This window comes from Lygodium microphyllum, chromosome 16, assembly GCF_053477565.2.
Source record: "Lygodium microphyllum isolate KBCC chromosome 16, Lygodium_microphyllum_v1.1.10, whole genome shotgun sequence".
Classification (NCBI taxonomy): domain Eukaryota; kingdom Viridiplantae; phylum Streptophyta; class Polypodiopsida; order Schizaeales; family Lygodiaceae; genus Lygodium; species Lygodium microphyllum.
Genome location: NC_141150.1, coordinates 21466892 through 21489064, shown reverse-complemented (window position 1 = coordinate 21489064; position 22173 = coordinate 21466892). Strand labels below are relative to the sequence as shown.

The 22173-nt window shown below is 43.5% G+C and overlaps 1 protein-coding gene across 1 annotated transcript in view; it reads right to left on the bottom strand.

Moving 5' to 3' along the window:
- POK (Vps52 / Sac2 family) overlaps nucleotides 1-22173 on the bottom strand; it is a 156475-nt gene that overhangs the window by 56283 nt on the left and 78019 nt on the right. Inside the window, exons 15-18 of the mRNA XM_087695563.1 lie at nucleotides 3114-3164; nucleotides 2848-3027; nucleotides 1757-1891; nucleotides 1570-1644 (exon numbers count right to left, since the gene is read on the bottom strand). Of these exons, the coding sequence (XP_087551689.1) occupies nucleotides 1570-1644; nucleotides 1757-1891; nucleotides 2848-3027; nucleotides 3114-3164 (441 nt within the window). The remainder of the gene's footprint in view (nucleotides 1-1569; nucleotides 1645-1756; nucleotides 1892-2847; nucleotides 3028-3113; nucleotides 3165-22173) is intronic.

Sequence of the window (22173 nt, the reverse complement as noted above, 5' to 3'; positions counted from 1 at the left end):
ATGGCTCTAGGCCATGGTGCATAAAATCAAAGACATCACAATGAAGGTACAAAGGAAGCAGAGTAACTACAGGGGGGCAGAAGAAACTGTTGTGTGCCAAGCAACCAGATCCTGTCTAGGGAGAGACTCTCTCTCTCTCTCTCTCTCTCTCTCTCTCTCTCTCTCTCTCTCTCTCTCATGCTATTGGGAATATGCTATATCCTTGCCATGTACCACTTGCTAAACTTGTGTGTGCCATAAGCCATAGAAAGAGCGAGATCTTCCTGTGCCTGCAACTATCATCATGGCTCCTCCAGAAGTCAAATAAAAAAGGTGAAAGAATACCTTGTCTGCCCAAGTGTTGGGCAGCAGCCAACATCACCCTGATGCTGCCCATTCAAATCCTTCTTCCTATCCCAATAGTGTAGCCAAAAGAATGAGACATTGCAATGTCTCTCAATAAAGGGGCCTTCTTTCCAAACGAATGGTCATGGATACCATTCTAGTGTTTCAAGGGCCTTCCTCTGATATTCCCAGTGTCTCTGTCCATCCATCATACAAGTAGTCGAGTCACAATCAATGTCTTATCTCCTCTCACGTTGAGCTATGATTCACATCCTCTGCAAGAGCATCTTGCATACTCTCTTGAACCTCTCATGTGCCTATCATTATCTGCTAATATCCATGTAAGACAGATGTCTGTATCTACTGTCCACTCCTCAAGCATTCTCTTTGTAACTGCCTCTACCATACTTCTGGACCCCCTTAAGGCATTCAAGCCTCTATCTCTTGCTGACCTTTAGTAAGTCTACAAAATCAAACTAGCCCATTACAATGGCAACAACCGTTGCAAGATAGAGTCCTCCTTTTGGGTCTCAGCACCTTTCTGGGCTTTGAAGGGAGACAACATGTCCAAGGAGTTCTTTCAAGTTCATTGGCCTTGTGCACCAGGCAGAAATGAGCTTCCACAATTTCACAGCATATTTGTTCATTCTTATCCATGCTTATCCTAGTGATAATCAGTTTGTCTTGGTCACAGTATTTCATGTATCTCACCAACTTTAGGTCATTCTCATGTTGGTTCTTGGAGAATTCCTCTGAATGGCTTCAAAAGGTCAAGTCAGATCGATCTGCAATGTCTAATAGCACTAACCATTTTAGTTCTTCTAGAGGAACTACTTTGAATGGCTTCAAAAGCTCAAGTTAGATCGATGTCAAATGCTTAGCAGAAATGATCATTATGTCCATGCATCACATGATGACAATATAAATGTTCCAAGTGTATCTGAGCTCATTTTGGGACTACAACAGACTCGAAAGATCACCTTAAGTTTTCATGTGTCCCAATTTTAGCATTTTGTAAACAAACTGCTAGGTTGGTAAATGCCCTAAAAGAGAACTTATGTCTTGCAATACTCTGTATATACTATGGACCAGAGAAGGATATCAGAGGCATGCAGATAGTCAAAGAATTCTGTCATTGCTCAAGATTATAGAAATCGCCTTTGTACATGCAAACAATATCATATAAATAAGTAGCTGTTATGATTATTAAAAGCAGTTGAGACATTGTAAGGAAGGACAACCTACCACAAACACAGCAGAGGTACTTTTAAGCAATTCCTCAAACTGCTGTTGAGTTTTCCCTCCTTCGATCCCAGCTTCCTGTGTGGAGCTTGTTAAGATGAGCATTCAGCCACAGCAAATAAGAAACATCTGCTATTGTCTTACAATTTTACAATTATTGAATGTACTCTCTACAAGGGTCAGTATGGACCTTGAAAACTGCCAGCACCATATCATAGTTGTTTATGAGGAAGATAGTTTGCTGTTTTTGATGCTTGAAACATCTTGTCAGCCGAACCAGCAAATCATCCACTGCAACTCGCAATCGGTCCAAATTCAACTCAAGCTGGCCACAAGTAAGAGACCTGATTAGCACAATACCTCACAGAATGAAAAGATTTCCTGCCATAATATCCACAATCTAATAGGAAAGGAGCGTGCATATAGACATGAGAGCCCTTTATAAAGGTGTCACCTTTAATACTTTTGAAACTAAGCCACAGGAACAGTCGTGCAGATCAAACACAGAGAGATGAAAGGTGCTTGAGGATATTTTTAGAGCTTATTTGTGCATGTTTGATAAGGTGTACTTGAGTTTCAGAAGCTTTACAAAAAGAGTGTTCCTAATATTGACAATCTTGGTTTCCTGTCTCACACATTATCTCTAATCATCTATGTGAGCTGTAATCCATTCCTGATAGCAACAGCAAAGGAACACAGCAGTATGCAAACTGCAAATCACCAAATCAAAAGCTTCTGTGTCAGTTTTGCTCTCCTGCGGAACTGTGAGTGAGGCCTTAATGTATATGTCCCTTACCTTCCACGTCTCTCCTTTTTTTCCAGGAAATGCCAATATTGTCCTCACGATGAGGACAATCAAGCAAATGTTTGAAAAAGTGGGAAAATGCATCTAGTTTTCATTCATCCATACCACCAAAGTGGTAGCATCATGGAGACATCATTGCAGATAGCATCTCAAATTCGTATAACCACCAATACTCTGTGACAAAAATGGACTTGTTTGCTGATTTTGATTTACAGTGACTATGCATCAATAACATCTGCAGAACCCATAAACATAATGGTGCACCTTTTGCATAATGTATGCAAAAAAAGATGGTTAAGTAGGCGGACAGAGAAAAGGATGCCTTAATTGGATAAAATGTGCTATGAGCTCTAGATGTGTGCCGTACATTGAATGCCTAGACCTCAATACTGATGAATGAGATACAAAGTCACCCAGTAGAACAATGAGTCAATGACTAAGATGAGACTTTACCCATTAAGGAGCATAAAACCAACCTGACCATCCCCATATTCCACATTGAGGTTCAGAAGTGAAGCTGCAAACTCTGCATACCGCCTCAAAACATAGTGAGGGTGCACATCATCTTCCCACAAAGTTCTAGCATTAGCTGTTCGAATGCTGCTCAGATGCATGTCAAACACCATCTTAAATCTTGGCCACAACATAATGTTCACCTGCCAAATGTGTAATTTTAGTGCTTGCTGTGACACAATCCTTAATAACAGATCAAATAATTTCTGGTGACATAAAATAATTATACCTTATCCAGGTAGGAATCCAAACAGGGGACACGTTTCCTTGACATAATAAGCTGAAAACGGAAGAAAAAAGCTTACAAGCATGAGAAAAAAAGATGATCAATAAACATCATTGCACGCTGATCAAGCAATCGCTAACAAAATAAACCATGAAAATTTTCTGCTGTATGGAGCCACAAGTAAAAGCTGCATCTTATGCCATTTTAAGAAACTGAACCTATTTCAAATGTGGAGATAATTTGCTACAGCTTCAGAAGTAATAAAACAGCGGCATTAAGCTTTTGAAGTCAGCATCTGACAAATGCAGCACATGATAACAAAGTTCTAATTGAAAAACAAACAAACTGCCTAAACAACTCGAAGATGCTATCAACAATGCATATTCCGACAGCTCTACGCTCCATTATGCAGCCCAACAGCCAGCATGTCTGTCGCCTGGTTAGTCAACGGCTGTTCTTGCTTGCACATGTGATCCCAACAATCCGCCTGATAGTCAAACATTAGTTTATTATTTCTTCCCAACCTTAATCAAAATTAAGTCACATAAACAGCTCCTATTCGTGCACAACACCCCTATCAAGCACAAGTTTTGGGGATTTTACATCAAACAACAATTTCCCCCAAAAATCTTCAAGAATTTTGGGACTTTTGCTTGAAAATCCTAAATCTCACTAAAATTTTGGAGATTTTGCACTCTATGCTCAAAATTTGGGGCTTTTCACATTCAAACTCAAATTCACCAAATAAATTTAGGGCTTTTGTGAAAGTTCCCCAAATTCACAGACATTGAGGCCAATTACATCTTCTACATCGACATTTGCACACATTGGAGCCCTTTCAGCTGCAAATTCTTCATTGATACGAGTTTTTGGTCTTTTCTTTGCTTGAATTTTGTGCTCAACTACATTTACACTTTGGACAGCAGCTGCTTACAAAAAAACTAGAATTTGAGCAAGCAATAGCAAGGCAAAATGATTTGCTCAACATGTTTGGGGACTCAAACAAATTAGATGGCACTAATTATCCCATGTGGGCATACATGATGAAGCATATACTTGTTGCCAAGCAACTTTGGGGTTATGTACGTGGTTCAAAAGCTAGGTCTACAAGCCCGATTACACAGAATGTCATAGGCTCTTCTAGCTCATCCACTATCACCATTGGATCTTCCACTCCAACTCCTTCTGCAGCTCCCACAACAGATCATTTGAAATGGGATGGATGTGACGCCGAAGCTCATGCTTTGATTGCACTTTCGTGCAAGACACAGGTTATCCCACATATTTGGTCATGCACAATGGCCAAGGATGCTTGGGATAAGCTTACTTCATTATATTAGGTGCACAACAAGGCTCGTGTAGCCCATTTGCGTAAGCAACTTGAGATGGCGCACATGACAGAAGGTGATTTTGTGGATGCATACATTATACATGTCAAGGACATTATGGAGGGTCTTGCTAACATTGATGAAATAATTTCCAATGCCTCTCTTGTATCTGTAATCTTGGTTGGTCTACCTGATACTTATCAGAGCTTTGCCACTATACTTCGTTTACTTGCAAAAGGAGATGATAATGCATACAGATTTGATGCATCAGTATCACTACTATCGCAAGAAGAGCAATCGAGACTGAATTGCTCTAATATAAGTATGGACAATCACGCATTTGCAGCTAGCCATCCAAACAAAGGGAAGTCATGGCAGCCCTCAAACTCAAAAGAATAAAGGCAAAGCAATTTCTTCTATGGGTTCCTCAAGCACCAAGCATGATGGTGCTAAGAAAAAGAGGTGCAACTATTGTAGGAAGAAGGAACATGTTATTGAGAAATACAGAAAGAGGAGCAAGTGAAAAGAATAAACAATTGGACATGAGTGTTCTTGAAAATTCAGCAAATGTAAAGGATGCAACCTCACATTTGTTTTATTGTGCGTTGTTTGTATGATCCTTGTTCACATGAGCATGATCTTTCAGTTGCTAAAAATTGTAGCACATGGTATTTTGACACTCGTGCTTCTAAACGCATAACGTTCTTTTGTGACTTGTTTATATCATGCAAATGTACAAAAGGGGGAATCCCTTGTATGTGCAAACAATGCTTTGTATACAATTCAAGGCATTGGTTAGATTCCCACTATTGCAAGGATTGGAAAACTATCATGCTTGAAAAGGTCTTATATGTGCTAGGCATAAAGAAAAAATCGCTTTCAATTTCAACCATTGCATGTGCTAGTTTTGTGGTTAAAATCCACATGGATTGATGCAGTGTCTACAATTGTAGTGATGTGGATGCCCTCATTGTCATTGATACTTTGTACAATGGACTCTATTAGCTTGATTTATATGAGAGGAGAGCATCAAAGGATATATTACAAGTTGATACCACCATTGTGGATGACACTGAGTTATGGCATACTCGATTTGATCATCTTAATTGTGGCAGTTTACTTCATCTAAAAAGCAAAAACATGGTACTCGCTCTCCCTCCGTTGAAAGCACCTACTCACAATGTATGTCAAAGTTGTGTAGTTGGCAAAATGCATTGTGCTTGGTTTCCCAACGGTGGTTCTATGCATGCACATCAAAAATTATAGCTAGTGCATAGTGACGTTTATGGCCCATGCGTGTCAAATTCATCAAAGGATACTTGTACTTTGTTACCTTCATTGATGATATGACTTATCATTGTTGGACATATGCCTTGAGGCACAAATCCCAAGTGTTTACATACTTTAAAAGATTCTTGGCCTTGGCTGAAAATAGTAGTGGATGCAAGCTGATTATACTACGTACCGATCAAGGGAGGGAATATATGTCACAGGAGTCCAACTCTTTTTTGGATAAAAGAGGCATTATCCATTAGCAAACTACGCCTTACACACCTCAACAAAACAGTATGGCTAAAAGAAAAAATCGCACTTTGATGGAAATGGCACATTGTATGCTATCACACAATAAGCTGCCCCAAAGTTTTTGCTTGACATTGTCATATGTCTAGTGTATGTGCTAAATCAGAGCCCAACTAAAGCATTGGCTAAATGTTACACCTTACGTCCACAAAGATGAAAAGAGCCTCTTGATTCTCATTCTTTATGTGGATGATATGCTATTGACTAGACCTCATGAGACATCTATTTCAGCCTTAAAAGTTGAATTGTAAAATGTGTTTGATGTTACATATCTTGGCCTCTTGCACTACTATCTTGGCATACAATTCATTGCAATTGGCGGATTGGGGTGCGCGGGGGGGGGGGGGGGGGGGGGGGGGGGGGGGCCGCATTATTTTGTAGTAGTCGGAGTACATTGGGTAGCTTCTTGAGCATTTTCAGATGCAAGATTGCAAGCCCATCTCTACTCCTATTGAGATAGGCCATAGGTTTACGCTTGAGGATGCTGGAGAACCTTTTGATGCTTCTCTTTATCAACAGGTTGTTGGTTGTTTATTGTATTTGTGTCATACACGGCCGGATATTCAGTTTATCTCTCAGTCGGCACGCTTTATGCACAACCCTAGTACTACACATTGGCAAGTAGTTAACCGTGTCTTTCATTATCTTAAAGGCACTCAAACATTGGGCCTTTTTTATCCTAAAGGCACTACTCTTTGCCTGCACGCAATTACAGATAGTGATTGAGCTAGTTGTTTTGACACAAGGGTGTCCACTAGTGGCAATCGTTTCATGCTTGGCGATTCATGTGTTTCTTGGTTGAGCAAGAAGCAATCTACAGTGGCCACATCTAGTTGTGAAGCTGAATACAGGGCAACATTTACAGCTACATTGAAATGTGCATGGCTCAGATGCCTTTTGGTCAATCTCTATACTAACCATCAAAGTGCCATGGCAGTTGCAAGGAATCCAGTTTTTTGTGCTTGCACTAAGCACATTGAAGTGCACAATCGTTATGTCAAAGAAAGGCTCCATGAAGGGGAGATTGACTTGGTTTATGTCCCTACATAGGACAACCTGATAGATGTGTTTACAAAAGTTCTCTCTAGAGAGAAATTTGAAGCCTTTCACAAGGCTCTCGGCTTGATACCATATGGAGATCGATCTGCCTACTCCTTGTATATGTTCACATCATTCACTCGAGGGGGGTTTGTTACACTTATCGTGTTCCTCCTAAGTTCTAGTGTGAATGCTCCCTGATCCATTGGGCAACACTTTTTACCTTCTAGCTGGAGAAGGGTTTTCCCTATGTGAACACCCATCAAGGGTTGCGGTACTTAGCACCTTAGGGATTGTACTTTCATATTCATTCTCACATAGTGGATGCGACCTTCCAGCACCCTCTTCTCTCCTGCTATTCACTTATTCACTATGAGTGTGTGTGCTCTGCTGAACCCTAACCTAACGCCTAGACATAGTACATTGCTTGAGCTTTTCTTCAGGTTGGTGACTCTTTGGCAGCTGCAGTTCACAGTCATACTGCATTTCCAGCCTCGTACATCACCATTCCCTGCTGTTTCAGCCTGTTTGCAGCAGTCTACTGCTGTATTTTTGTCTGGTGCCATCCTGCCCCAGACTATTGTCCATAAATGGCCCTGAAGTATCATTTCCAGTGCCAGAACCCCTTGCACCATTCCTGTGATATAGTTGTAGCCCTTCCTCGGCACCAAAACCTCTCATCTACTGCTGATCACTACCTATACTGGCTGCATTTTGCAGTCATACTGCTGCTCCTGCCCAAGGCATCATCATTCCCTGCTGTTTTGGCCTGTTTCCATACATTTTGGCCCCATGCCACCTAGCCAGGCCTATTGGTCAGCCCACCTATGACCCCAAACTCAAGTTTGTACCATACACCTAAGAGGCACTCAAATCCTCCCTTCATCGCACAACAAGATGACAAGCCTTGTCTCACCCAGAGTTTCTTCCTGGAGTTTGCATTTTGGGACATGGGAGGCTGGTTGCAGCACAGTGGGTTTCCAGATAGAGCTACCACAAAATTGATATCAGCCATTGATTGGAGAATTCCTTGGGTTCGTACTTCTATCTTGTAGCACATTCACAAAATAGCTACCCTATTTTGTGCTCAGATGGTTGGCATGCAGGTTGGATTCTTGCTTTCATTGTTGGCTAATTTGGAGGTTTGAGCTTGGGAGACTGTTTCTTACTTTCTCCATGGCTGTGGAGCTCTTAGGAGCCCATGGTGGCTTGAGCTTCAGAAGCCTATTTTTAAGGAGGCAGATTATCTTTGACTCATCTATGCTCTTCTCTCATGAAGATTTCAGCTTGGAGTTGGACAGAAATAGCCAATGTATGCTACTTCATGAATAGACACATTCTCTTGATGTTTCATGTATTGGCATGGAGACACCGTTCCTACTTCAAAGGAATCTTCTGTGGTCTTCTTTACAGGCATGCAAATAGGATTTCAAAGGGTGATTTACAGTTGAGTTTACGAGTTAGATTGATGGATTGGGACTATCTTCAGTGATGAGTACTATCGTCGTCCCACATTTTTGAGCTATTTCTCTTCTAACCAACCCATCAATATCCATGCTTTTTATATGCTTGTATTCACACGTAGCTGGAGTTTGATCTCGTTCCTCAAGCCATTGGCTTTTCTTGCAAAGGTTTCAGCTGGTGGCTTGCCAAGACTGGTTTGAGCCTCTTCATCGTCGGGAGAGGGGAGTTTGTACAAAGGGGGATAGAAGGATGTTGATTGAAAGAGTTTCTCGAGGATTGGTCTAATGGATTACACTTTAGGTGGCAATATGTATGATTCATTGAGCCTTGCCCATGGTACATGATGAATCAATTCAAGCCATATCTATGCTCTAGAACTGGTTTGAGCCTCTTCATTGGCAATGGGGATTTTTAGGTACAAAGGGGGATACACGGATGCTGATTGAGAAAGTTTCTCAAGGATTGGTCTTATAGATTACACATTAGGTGGCAAAATTTATGAGGGTTTAGCATTGCCCATAGTACATGATGGGTCAATACACTGTACTGCAATCTAGCATACTGATTGGAAACAAATCTGTAGGTGATAGGATGGTCTGGTTTCGTTATTTTATTGATGTTGGTACTTGACATCCAGGATTCCCTCAAACTATTGCCTGCTGCAATTTAATTACATTTGAGAATGCTCTTTTGATTGCAACCCATTTTCTTTCTTCTTGCCATGCGCAACAAAGACAAAATGCCACTCGACTGTAGGGAAGAGGGGCTTCAGCCAACAACTAAAGGGAAGCAGCCATGGCCATCAATAGAGTGCCAATGCTAGCATGTGAGCTAGTCAACTTCACCAAAGTCCGAGAGCTAGAGCCATAGTGCATGTGCTTATGCTCATACCTTCTTCAATGATGAGCCTCTATACCTTTATGTTCATCATCATTAAGCCTCGCCCATGGTGCATGATGGATCAACTCAAGCCACTGCCATGACTAGAGTTCCAAAGCTAGTGTGCCTACTACCAATGCCAATGTGTGAGCTAGCCGACTTCACCGGAGCCCAAAAGCTAGTCATAGTGCATGTGCCCATGCCCATACCTTCATCAACGAGCCTTTATATTTGTAAGTCTTGGCCTTCCTCTTCTTCAGGTGTAGTAACTACAACCAAATTCGGTCTACCAACATGCAAGACCTAGACCTGGCTTTATTGTAGGTAGTGCCAAAAGAAGAGTTCTGAGTGTGGCTACCTCTCATGGAATGAGCTAGTGCAGTGCGTTTTCAACTAGTTGAGCCTTGTTGGCTTGGGTTATCCTTCCTTCTTCTTGATTGACATTGGCCTAGGTACTTTTATCTTCATAGTTGCCGTTGGGCTTTGACTCAATGTCTTTGCTTAGTAGTGCTCGAATTTTTTCCAATAGAAGAGAATTATAAACACAGAGAGAAAAGGAGAAGAAAAGAGACAGCAAGAAGAGAAGAAAAATCTGGATTGAACAATGGATGAAAGCTGAATACAATGAGGACTAATCAGTCCTAGCACACATCCCAATGTGTCAATGAGGGCACCGGATCAGGCTGAAGAATAATGACAGCACCTGTGATGGCAACAGAGACAATGATGGTGATGGAGATGGTGTGCAGCCAGCAGTCCTCGCTGGAGACAGAGAAGAAAGCAACAATCTGAATGTGTGTGAACCTGTCAAAAGGAAGAATGAATCTGCCCCATACTGGCCACTTAGACTGAAGCTCACAGGCAGGAGATGACAGCGCATGACAAACATGACTACTAACATCTTCACAAATCATCCTTTGAGCATCCAATGTTGGTGCCTCATTGCAAGAGCTAGGTCTTGACTCCAAGCATAGGAGCTTGAGCTATATCACCTTCCAACCTTTAAATCTAGAGCAAATCATACTCAGATAAAGCTGTTGATGCTAGATGGCATCCTTGGTTTGCAATGTCTTCATCTCATGGCCTTTCTTGATGGACAGCCAATCATTTGGTTGAGGGTTACCGGTTATGGTACTAGTTGGCATGTCCTTGGTGTTTCCTTTGCAGTGAATAACACCATCAGCATTTCTGAGAAGGCAACCTAGCAATTCTGTTTCCCTCTAGAATATGTCCATGCCAACTAGTGTGCACAAATGTGCACAGTTATTGCCATTGGCAGGACCTCTATTTGCTGCTATATTGCTGATTTTTCAAGATACTTGGTCTACAGCCCAGAGACCATGCATTTTTCAAATTTTATCTATGACAAGGCCACAGTGGAGAGCGAGAGATTCATTTTCAGTTGATCATGGCAATGAGTCTACTTTCTATGCATTTTTACTATCATTGTGCTTTTATGGCATTCTTTTGGAGCTTGTACTCTTAGAGAGTGGTGTGGTTGAGCAGCAAGATTGTATTACTATGGAGTTGGTGTGGGACATACATTATAGAACAGAGGATTATTCCTTTGGCAGTCATGCCATATTTACACAGTTCACTTCCAGTGGTCCATTCCAAGCTTGACATTGTACAAGGTCATCCCTTGTAGAAGGCCTTCCTTAGCACATGAAAGGCCTAGCATAGAGGATTTGACTCTTCCTCTTTGAGATCCACTAATATCATCTGCATCTATGTGACCAACAGCCATAAGTTCTTTGTCCTCAAGAGGTGAGAGGGAGTGGCCTGTTGTGATCTCTTCTTCAATGAGCCTATTCAAACCACCCTCATTTGCAAAGGCTCCTCTACCCACAAAGGTTGTTTAGTTGTTGTGGGGGGGAGTGTGTGTGTGTGTGTGTGAGTGAAAATGATGTGATTGTTCAGAGGAGGCTTATTCAACTGCTTCAAGTAGTATACCCATTCAAAGAGGCCCATGAGAAGACATTTCCAAATGTTTTTGGATATGATTCATTGCATTTTCATGCCATGGTACTGTTAGCCTTTCAATGTTACTCATGTCCAGCTGTCATCTCCTGGTTGTGAGCTCCTATTAGAGTCTGATGGAGACATAGGAGCTCTAGTAGTTTAGGTACATTTTCTTTATTTGTCAGCTTCCTGTGTGCATTCCTAGACCAGTTTCTGCTTTCCACGGTCTGCCTACACCTACCAAACACGACATTGTCATCTGGGATTTTTCCGGGGTCTCCCCTATTTTACACATCTTGTAGTACTGCAATTGAGCAATTGAGTGAATGCCTATACACACTCCTTCACTTGCACATTCCTCTCTCTTTCTCCTCTTCCCTCTCATCCTCATTTCATTGCACTTGTAAATAAACACAATCAAATAATTTTGAAAGTATATATTCATCATGCTCTAGCATTTTTCTTCAATGACCAGCATTAAATGCTGGTCGGCCAGCTGTTTTGGCACCTACTAGTGCAAGTCAACCAGATTTGGGCATTTATGGCTATTTATAGCCAACTCCCTCACTTGATCGACACACACACTCTTTGGTCTTCACTCTTCCCTTTGCAGATGCACACTCAGATACTCCAACTCTCCGTGTTTGGTGCTACCATCATCATCAGCCTGATCTAGTGCCCTCACTGACACTTTGGGCTACGTGCAAGGACTCACATCCGAGGATCCTATTGATGGTTCTATTGCACATGATTCTTCGTCATTGACTGACCCACCCCCACCCTCCATTCCTCTACTTCCTTTCAAGTTGCCTCTTAGCACCCCCTCTTTGTCTTTGGCTCCTCCCCCTCCTTCTCCACCCTCTATTCCAACTTCCCTACCACCTTTGATGGATGTAACTACTATATTACATACTTCCACCCCTTCAGCCTCCCCTCCGGAGTCTTCTAATGCCGATCAACCATTAGAGGGGAAGCCTTCTTCAAATGAGGAGGATTTACCTTCCCTTAATGAGGGGAAGTCCCTCTCATAGGCACGGGCATTGTAGGTACCAAAGGCTACTCAGTCTCCCTTGCAGCAGGATGAGCCTATTCGGATTCCTCATTGGTTCCAATAGCTCATGTAGGATTCACACATCCACCCAAATCAGCTCGCTTACAAGCCTAACAAACTAGTTCACTTTGTGTGAACTATGCTCTTATGCCACAAATTCTTCATGCCAATGAGCCTACTACAGTTGAGGAGGCTCTTGCACAAGATATTTGGCATCAAGCCATGCACGAGGAACTCAATTCTATCGTGTGTGATCAAAATTAGAAATTGGTTCCACATCCCCTAAAGCGGAAGGTGATAGGTGTGAAGTGGGTCTATAAGACCAAGTATCTTGCAGATGGTTCCTTGGACAAGCGCAAAACTAGGCTTGTAGCCAAGGGTTTTGCTCAGAGGGAAAGTTTGGACTATTTTAAGACTTTTTCACCTATAGCTCATATGTCTACTGTTTGGCTTATTTTGGCTCTTACAGCCATAGAAACACGAAATGGTTGGAACGGCTCCTCAGAACGCGGAATCGCCGTCCCTGGCACGAAGCCGTCATGGGACGCGTTGCAAATCGATGGAACGTTCCCTGTCCTGTTTCAAACAAGGAACGCAGCAAGTGTTCCTTGCTACGTTCCCTGTTTGAAACGGGACACTCCACGTGGCACCCACTTACCTTCGACCAGCTGCTGCTCCCGCCCGATCGTCTGCGACTCTGCGCGTTTCCGCATGCTTCTCCTACATCAGTGGCACGTTTCCGCACATAGACAGAGCACACTTGATACTAGTTGGGATCCCAAGAAGAAGGAAGAGATGGATACATCAGTGGCACATTTTTTTTTAATCATAACCACATTCAATTTCGTGCAACCAGGTCAGAGTATTTTAAATTGATGTGCAAGAAGATTGGTGAGAACGGCCCTTCTTATATACCTCCATCATCAGAGACCTTACACACCACTTTGCTCGACAAGGAAAAGCGCCTTGTTAAGCAAGCAACAATGACTAGAAAGAGACTGTGGGCTAAAAATAGAGTTTCCTTGATTGCTAATGGCTGGAGTGATATACGCAAGCCATCCATTCATGGTATGGTTGCTTATTCTCGTGAGGAAATCTATTTCATATCTTCACATGATGCATCGGGGACAGGAAAGTCAACAGATGTACTTGCAGTAGAGTGGGTTACAAGTATTGAGCTTATTGGCTCAGAGTATGTTGTGGGATTTGTTACAAATGGAGAGTCAGCAAATAGGGCAGCAAGTGCTATTATCCAAGGATATTATCCGCATATTACAATTTCATATTGTACGGCTCATTGCTTGAACAACCTACTAAAGGATATTGGTAACCTGTCATGGATTGCACCTGTCATAGAGCAAGGAGCTCAAATGGTTAGCTTTGTTTTGAATCACTAGTTTCTTCGCCATCACTTCTCTTTGCAATCGAAGAAGACACTTTTAAAATACTCTCATACCAAATTTGCCTTTAACTTCTTGATGCTAGGCAGATTAAGAAAATGCAGTGGTGCCTTGAGGCAGTTATTTCTTAGTGATGAGTTCACCTCATCAACATTGGCAGATACTCCTACAGGTATCTTATACTTGGAGAAAGCAAATAACTCCACTTTTTGGAATGATGTAAAGTGGATAGATGCTATGGTATCACCTATTGTGCATTTATTGAGGGTTATGGATGCTATGCAACCTTGCATTGGCAAGGTATATGAGGCTATGGATAGGCTAAATGAAAAGTTGCAGGAGTTGGCACCAAATGATGAGACGTATGAGAAGATACGCCATTTGGTTGTGACGAGGTGGAACTCCTATAGCTCACCCATACATGTAGTTGCATTTGTTGTGGATCTTGAGTTCCAGGACAAGGGTCAAGAGAATGACACTAAGGTTATGGATGCATGGAGACTTATATTGTCTCGTCTAGTGCCTGATCATGGCATTAGATGAAAGATCAGAGATCAGCTTTCTTGTTATAGGACCTTTCGGGGTTCTTTTGGTTATGGGGATGCACAAGAGGATCGTTGTAAGATTGGGGCAACTTTGTGGTGGGATTACTATGGTTTGGATGGTCCTAAGTTGCAGTAACTAGCCATCCGTATTTTGAGTTAGTCAATTAGCTCCTCTTGTTTGGAGCAATTGTGGAGTACATACGCTCACATTGCTTCAAAGAAGAGAAACCGTCTTGGTGTGGAGAGGGCAAACGATCTAGTATTCGTTAGTGCTAATTTGAGAATGTTATGTAACAGTATGACAACAAAGCCCGATCATTCACAATGTGGGAGATACAGCAAAAAGAGGAGACACCTGCTGATGTTGAGGGAGATGCAGCAATTCATGGTACACATGATGATGAGGCTGGCACTTCAAGAGTAGCTAGAGCAGCCTCAGATCATGATGATGATCTTTGATTTAGTTTACTTATCATGAGTCTCATGATACATGACATATGTACATTGTATATGATATTATGATCATTGATGACAGTGTGACACTTGGGCTATTGTGCCATGCCGATATTATATTTGTACTTACAGTCTTGCAATTGCCCTTTGGGCTATTTTGACATGCCGCATTTTGCTTCAGTCTAGAGATTAGACTTTATATTTGTAGTCTTCTTTGAGGCAATGAGCATGTTCTTTCAAAGATTAGACTTCATATTTGTAATCTTTTAAGTTTTTTGGCAATAGGACCATAGGCATGTTCTTTCAACTTAGACTTTAAAGTTTCGTTCATTGTTCATTGTTTTATCATTTATGACATGTATTATGCATTTTATAATTGAATAGCTTACCTCTTGAGCCTTGTAAGTTGCAATTCAATTTATAATGAGTAGTTTTAGAATGATGCATGATATCTTAAAGTTAAAACTTAAAATGATTTGTCCTTGTGGATTATATACCTTGGTTTTAACACTCTAGAGTCCACATGGATTATGAGTGAAATATTAATTTTTTTTCATGAATTTTAATTTTTTTAATGCCGTTCCCATTCCCACGTCCCCGTTCCCTAGGTTTGGCGTGCCCATCACCGTCCTCGTCCTCGTTCCCCGTTCTCGTTCCCCGTTTCATGTTTCTATGCTTGCAGCCCACCACCACTCGTTGTTTATCAAGTGGACGTAAAGTCTACCTTCTTGAATAGTGTCCTTGAGGGGAAGATTTATATTTCACCACCTCTAGGTTTTCTTGTGCAGGGAAAGGAGGATCATCTCTACGCTTATGAAAGGCCCTCTATGGCTTGAAGCAGACTCTTCGTGATTGGTACTAGAGAATTAATCGCTTGATTCTACAAAGTGGCTTCCTTCGATCAATTCATGACCCCAACCTATACTTCAAGGTTGAGGGTGACAGGTGTGTTTTGCTCATCTTGTACGTGGATGATCTTATCATTACAGGGAGCTCTACTCAGAAGGTTCATTGTACTCCGAAGATTTACGACAATGTTTGACATGATGGATCTTGGGATCCTATATTTCTTCTTTGGCTTGGAGATCTATCTGATGGCACAGGGCATCTTTATTTCATATTATGGGTATATTTCCAAGCTTCTCTCAAAGTTTGCTATGGCTGATTGTCGGCCTATTTCTTACCCCATGGACCCAAAGTCCAAGCTTTTGGTAGCTAGAGCTCTCTTTACAGATGCCACCTATTATATGTATCTTGTTGGCTCCCTCATTTGGCTTATTCACACTTAGCAAGATGTTTCTTTTGTTGTGGCATTGTTGTCTTCTTTCATGAAGACTCCCACTTAGAGCATTAGAGAGTGGCCTTGTGCATTCTTCGTTATTTACAAGGAACTCGATTCTATGGGATCATGTATTGAGAAGGGGTCACTCTCTTTGGTTGGAGTGATTCTGACTGGGCAGGTAATGTGGATTCATGCCGGTCCACTACAAGTTATACCTTCTCCCTTGGATGGGGAGTTATCTTGTGGAGCAGCAAGAAGCAAGCAACCTATTGTGGCTCTTTCTTCTACAAAGGCAGAGTATCATACATTATATTCTATGACTATGGAGGCAGTTTCGCTTCACCACATATTGGTAGAGATTAGCTTTTCTCAGTCTGGACCTACAGAGCTGCGTGTTGGCAACCACAATGCTCTAGCTTTGGCAAAGAGCCCTGTGTTTCATGCTCATACGAAGCATATCGAGGTTCAATATCATTATGTTCGAGAGAGGATCGTGGATTTTGAGTTAGCGGTGGCCTACTGTCCCACAGAGGACAACCCAGTTGATCTCTTCACGAGGCCTTTGCCCCAAGCTTCTATGCTTCATCACATGAGGTTGTTAGGTCTTTATACACTCCTAGGATTTGAGAGGGGGTGTTAGCCTACCTATGTTAGTTATGTCAGTCTGTCATCTCCTGGTTATGAGCTCCTGTCAGATCTGATGGAGACATAGGAGCTTTGGTAGTTTCAGTGCATTTTCTTTATGTGTCGGCTTCCTGTGTGCATTCCTAGGCCAGTTTTTGTTTTCCACAATCTATCTACACCTGCCAGACATGGTCATTGTCATCTAGGATTTTTCTAAGGCCTTCCCTAATAATTTCCGGCATTTTTCTTCAATGACCAGCATTAAATGCTGGTCGGCCAGATTTTTTGGCACCTACCGGTGCAAGTTGGCCAGACTTGGGCATTTATGGCTATTTATATCCAGCCCCCTCACTTGGCAGACACATGCACTCTTCAATCTTCAATCTTCCCTTTGCAAGTGCACACTCCAACTTTCCGTGCTCGGTGCTGCCATCATCATCGGCCTAATTTGGTGACCTCATTGATGCTTTGGGTTGTGTGTAGGGACTGATCAGTCCATCATCATTGTATCAGCATTCTTCTTGAATTAGTGCAGTATTTTTCCTTCATCTTCTGGTTCCTCTTTCTCTCTCTCTCTTTGCTTCTCTCTAAATTTGTGTTTCTCTTCCGTTGCACACTCTCACAAGGACAAGTGCCTAGAGACATCTACACCCATGCAAGATTCAAGTATTGTGCCTTTTGAAGTTTATCTATGATGAGCTTGTTGATCTTAGAGGATCAACACAAAAGCAATGAAGTAACGACAAGGTTCTCTATGAAAAGAATTGTGCCTATTTCTCATGGAGAAGCATGAGGCTCCTTGAGACTCTAGCATAGGATAGTTGGAGGCATTTGTTGTAGAGCCACTATTACACATCATTACTCCTACAGCAAGATTTTCTATGAGATCAGCTTCGGTCCTCAGATCTCTTTCCTAATCTTGCAATGATTTCTTTGGTAGTTTCTTTCCAATGTACCCTTCATGCCATTCTGACATCAAAGATTGAGTAGGAGACTCTCTCACATCTTATCACTATAGAGTATACTTCTAGCATTCTCTGTGTTCACACCTGCATATTCTATGGTTGATTGTGGGAGATCTTCAATCCTCCTTCGTCTAACAGTGGTATCAAAAGGCATTCATCATCATCTTGAGGTGTATTCAGGCACACTCTTCTTGAGGTTTTACTGGAGTTGCTGCCTAGGGACAGCCTGACACTGTTTTGGCCACCACAGAGCTCTAGCCAATAGGTGCCAACATCACACATTCTACAGCTCAAAAGAAATCCAGCGATGAGATCTACAATTCTAGTAAATTTTTAAAAAAATTGGACACTCATTAACGTTGTCTGAATAGCAGCATTTGCAGGTCTGTATAAATTTATAGATTGCATAGGTTATAGACTCCTGCAGTAAATGTTTACAATTGCAGCAACTCTTACTGGCCACTATTAATATATTGAGCAATCATAGGCTTGAGCACTGCACACTTTGTTAGTGGTACTTGGTTCATGACTATCATTTGAATATAAATTGTGAGATTTTCTTTATGTGGCACTTGCGGTAAGTAGGGCAGTCATGGTTGTCACATCCAATGGCGTTCAATTAGTACCGTGGTACGGTACTAATTGGACTAATAAACCTTGGACGTACATCCGATACAAAAAAACTGTAATATAATTTTAAGGCCCATACTTAATGTTGGGACTTCACAATACCCTTCAAATGTTTAGAGTCTTTACACTAGGAGTTTAGATGGCCCATACTTAATGTTGGGACTTCACAAGACCCTTCAAATGTATAGAGTCTTTACACTAGGAGTTTAGATATGGAGAGCTTGGGATAGAGAGGATGGAAACCTTGAAAGAAGAGGTAGGGGGAGGTAGGGCAAATGAAAGCTTGAAGGAGTACAGAGTAGAGAGCTTAAGGAGAGAGAGCTTGAAATTTGAATTTGAAATTAGAGAGGGGAAGAGGGGGAGAATATATTGTTGGTGGTGTTTTTTCTTGTTTGGGGGGGGATGCTTATGGGCGATTTTAACACGACTGTTGACCGGCCCCAGACCACTTCGGAACACTCTCTGATAAATAACCCAGAAAGCAAGGCATGGCATGCCTTTTCCATGGATGTTTTGAAACAGGATCTTTGGTCTTGGCTTTCTCCATTGGCCTCAAGATATACCTTTCACTCACCTCAATAGTTGGCCACGCAGTCTCGACTTGACAGAATTTATGCTATACATGAAGACTCTTTTTCACCAGAAATTTTGGAGATGTAAGTCTTGAAGCACTATGTATTATTGGGGGCATGTGCATATGTGTTGTGGGAGAGGAAGCCTAAACAACACCTACAACTACCCCAAAAGTAACCCTAAATGATCACAAACAGGCATTTCAAAATAGTTGGACAGTTTGGATCAGATGCAATCATACATGATTGGACATGTCGTACCGGATAGGACAGATTAGACCAGTTCATCTATTATCCAACATGGACAACTAGGGTGGTAACCTGCCTAGAAACAATGGCAATGTGTTTGGGATGCTCTCCCACTCATGTTAAGATAGATGAAACCAACTATCTCATACAGGGATATGTGATGGAACGTGCAGTGGTTGCAAAGAACTTGTGGATGTATATAACTGGTACTGAGTAGAGAGTTGAGACCACCCAATCCTGCTTTTGGTTCTGTTGCCTCCTGTCAAGGAGCTGGAATTACTCAGTGTGGGGCCAGATCTTCAAAGTTAGGCCAAAATAGAACTTCTCAGCAAGTGCATCCCATGCCAGAGCAAGTTCATTGGGATTCAAGAAATATGCAAGCACACGCTTTCATTGCTCTCTCATGTGAAAGGCAAGTTATACAACATATCCATTCATGCAAGACTTCAAACAACGCATGGGATAAGCTCATGTCTCTTTTAAGAAATCTGGACTAAAGGTGGTGTTGCTTATGTATGCAAAAAGTTTGGTGAAGAGTGTACAAGTGACCAAGCTGGAGCTGGTGAAAGTCACAGATACATCATATATACAAGCCTCTCAAGGCGGTCTGGGGGGGAGAGGGCGCAATCTGGGGCTGCCTGCCTGCATCACAAAGAACAGGTCCTGGCCGCCCCAAGTGCGCATGAAATGGCCACAAAACTCCTGACAAGCCCTGGACTCGCCCTGCACCTGATCCCATCGGCCTCGAAGGGAGTGGATGATGGAGGTCCAGAGCTCCGCTAGGGTCGCCTGTACTGAAGGTCTCTCTCCACCGAAAGCCACCTGACACCGCGCCTTCAAGATATGCCAACTAGTAAGACTCCCTATGATTTCCCATACCTCAGAGCGGTCTGCTGTGGGCTCCAGTACCTAGCGGATGGGTAGAGCCTCTAAACCCACCACTGCGCACAACCCTACCTCGATCATGAATATCGTGTCCTGTATCTCGGCCTCGTACAGAAGGTGACGGCCCTGGCTGACCGCCTACCAACAGAAAGCACCCCAAGAGATACATCCAAGGCTAGGTGCTATGCGGCGCAGGATGCGGCATACTCCTCTCCACACGAGTTGTGCCGCCTCACACGACCAAAGGCAGTGCTTTGGGATTTCCATCGATTGCTATGTGCAGCACTTACAAACTCCCTCCTTCTACATCTGGGCAAGCCAACTTCCCACCGCCAAGCCTCCATGTGCCACCAGCCATAAAAACTACGACACCCTCCTCGGCCTCCAGCTATCCCATAGGCGGCGCCAGAAGGTCCGTCGGAATGGCTCCGTGATACTGTTCTCCGCCCAGTGCCTACTACGTGAAGGCGCCCAATCCATGTCCTCCTACATCAGTACGTGTCTGCTAATCTTGGCGGTATACTCCAGGACCCTCAGTGGCTTCTTGGCGACCACAATGGCTGGCCAAAGCCACTCTCTCGGATCCCACTCCAGCTCATCAAGTGGCCTTCCTTCCCAGATCCAGAGGCACCACTCCTTGAGCTCCTTCCAAAAGACCAAAGGGTCCAGCCGCCATATCTTCCCCTAAAGGCCAACCACCCGGATCCTCTTCCATGAAAGGACACCTGCTGCCCTCTATCAAGAGCTAGACACTGCCCCTCCTGCACTGTGCAAAAGGCCCCAGATGGAGCGCCACCCACTCTTCCTGCCACCTCTAAGGGGATGCCTGCTAGTGGAAACCTGGCGGCCTATACCTCCCCGGGCTCTATCGGCTCTCAGATCGGGGGAGCAAGCCACTCCTAAGGTATCGCTGCGTCTATCTCCCTTCTCCTCAGCTCCACTCCTCGCTGGCAGCCTAATGCTTGCTTCAGCACCTCCTCGTCCGCCATCCTATACACCTCCCGCCATGTCTTGATTGTACGAGCCGGGCCAACCTCCCAACCAGCCCACTAGATGTGGGGGCACCAACCGATCTGTGCCCCTTCCCGGTCCCTGACCTGGGGATTCCAAATCACCGGCTGACCGTCTATCTCCTCCTGGCAATCTGGGGGGCTCTGGATAAGGGCCCTATAGAGGCCCTGCCACACATGGAGCAAGCTGCGTAGGAAGGGTGATCTAGGGGGGGGTTGGGGGGGTGGGGAGGGTGATCTAGGCTATCGTGAAGATCCATCTCAGGGACGGCCTCCACTCACCACCAAGCCTCCGTCTACAATCCTGAAGACCCTCCTGCAATAGGACCTTCTAGGTCTGTCCTCCCAGTGTGAGGCCGCGGACAACTAGCTTGCCAAGGAGGGCCATACTCTGATACACTGGATCTATGATCCCAAGCCCTCCCTGTGACCGATGTCGTATAATGGTCGCCCACGCCACCTTGGCCCTAGAATCCCTGGAGCAGTCTGACCCGAACCAAAGGAAATTCCGCACTAGGCGGCGAAGCTATATTACGCAGGAGGAGGAGAAGCACCAACACGAGGAGATGTACCAGGCCGTCACTAAGAGGATCTGGTTAACAACCAAGGCTCGGCCGGCTAGTGAGAGGCGAGCCGTGCTCCAGTAGGTCAGCTTCCTCCGAATAGAATCGAGGACTGGAAGAAACTGCTGGGCGGGAGTGATGTTGAGTCCCACCTGGAACCCTAGGTACCGGACGGTCTATCCTCTGCTCACCCATCTAAATCCCAGGTGGACACCCCACTCCGTGCTAGAGTCCACGTCTGTGAGGAAACCAACCAACTTTCGCCAATTGATTTTTGCTCCCCCTGCAGTGCAGAACACCTCAAGAGCCAACCTCACTCTCTCCAGCATCGATTCATCATCCTCTATGTAGAGCGTTGTGTCATCTGCATACTCTGAGTCTAACAGCTCGGTCTCCTCTCTTACTGGAAGTCGGAGGCCACGTAAACCGCTCACACGTGACCTAAGGAAGTGAGACATCGCCTCTGCAAAGAGAAGGAACAGGTACGGGGCCAGGGGGCAGCCCTGTCCGGACCGATCTCTCCAGCCGAAACTCCTCCCCTTGCCTCCCTCTTATGAGAACCCTGCTGGTGGCCGATCTGTA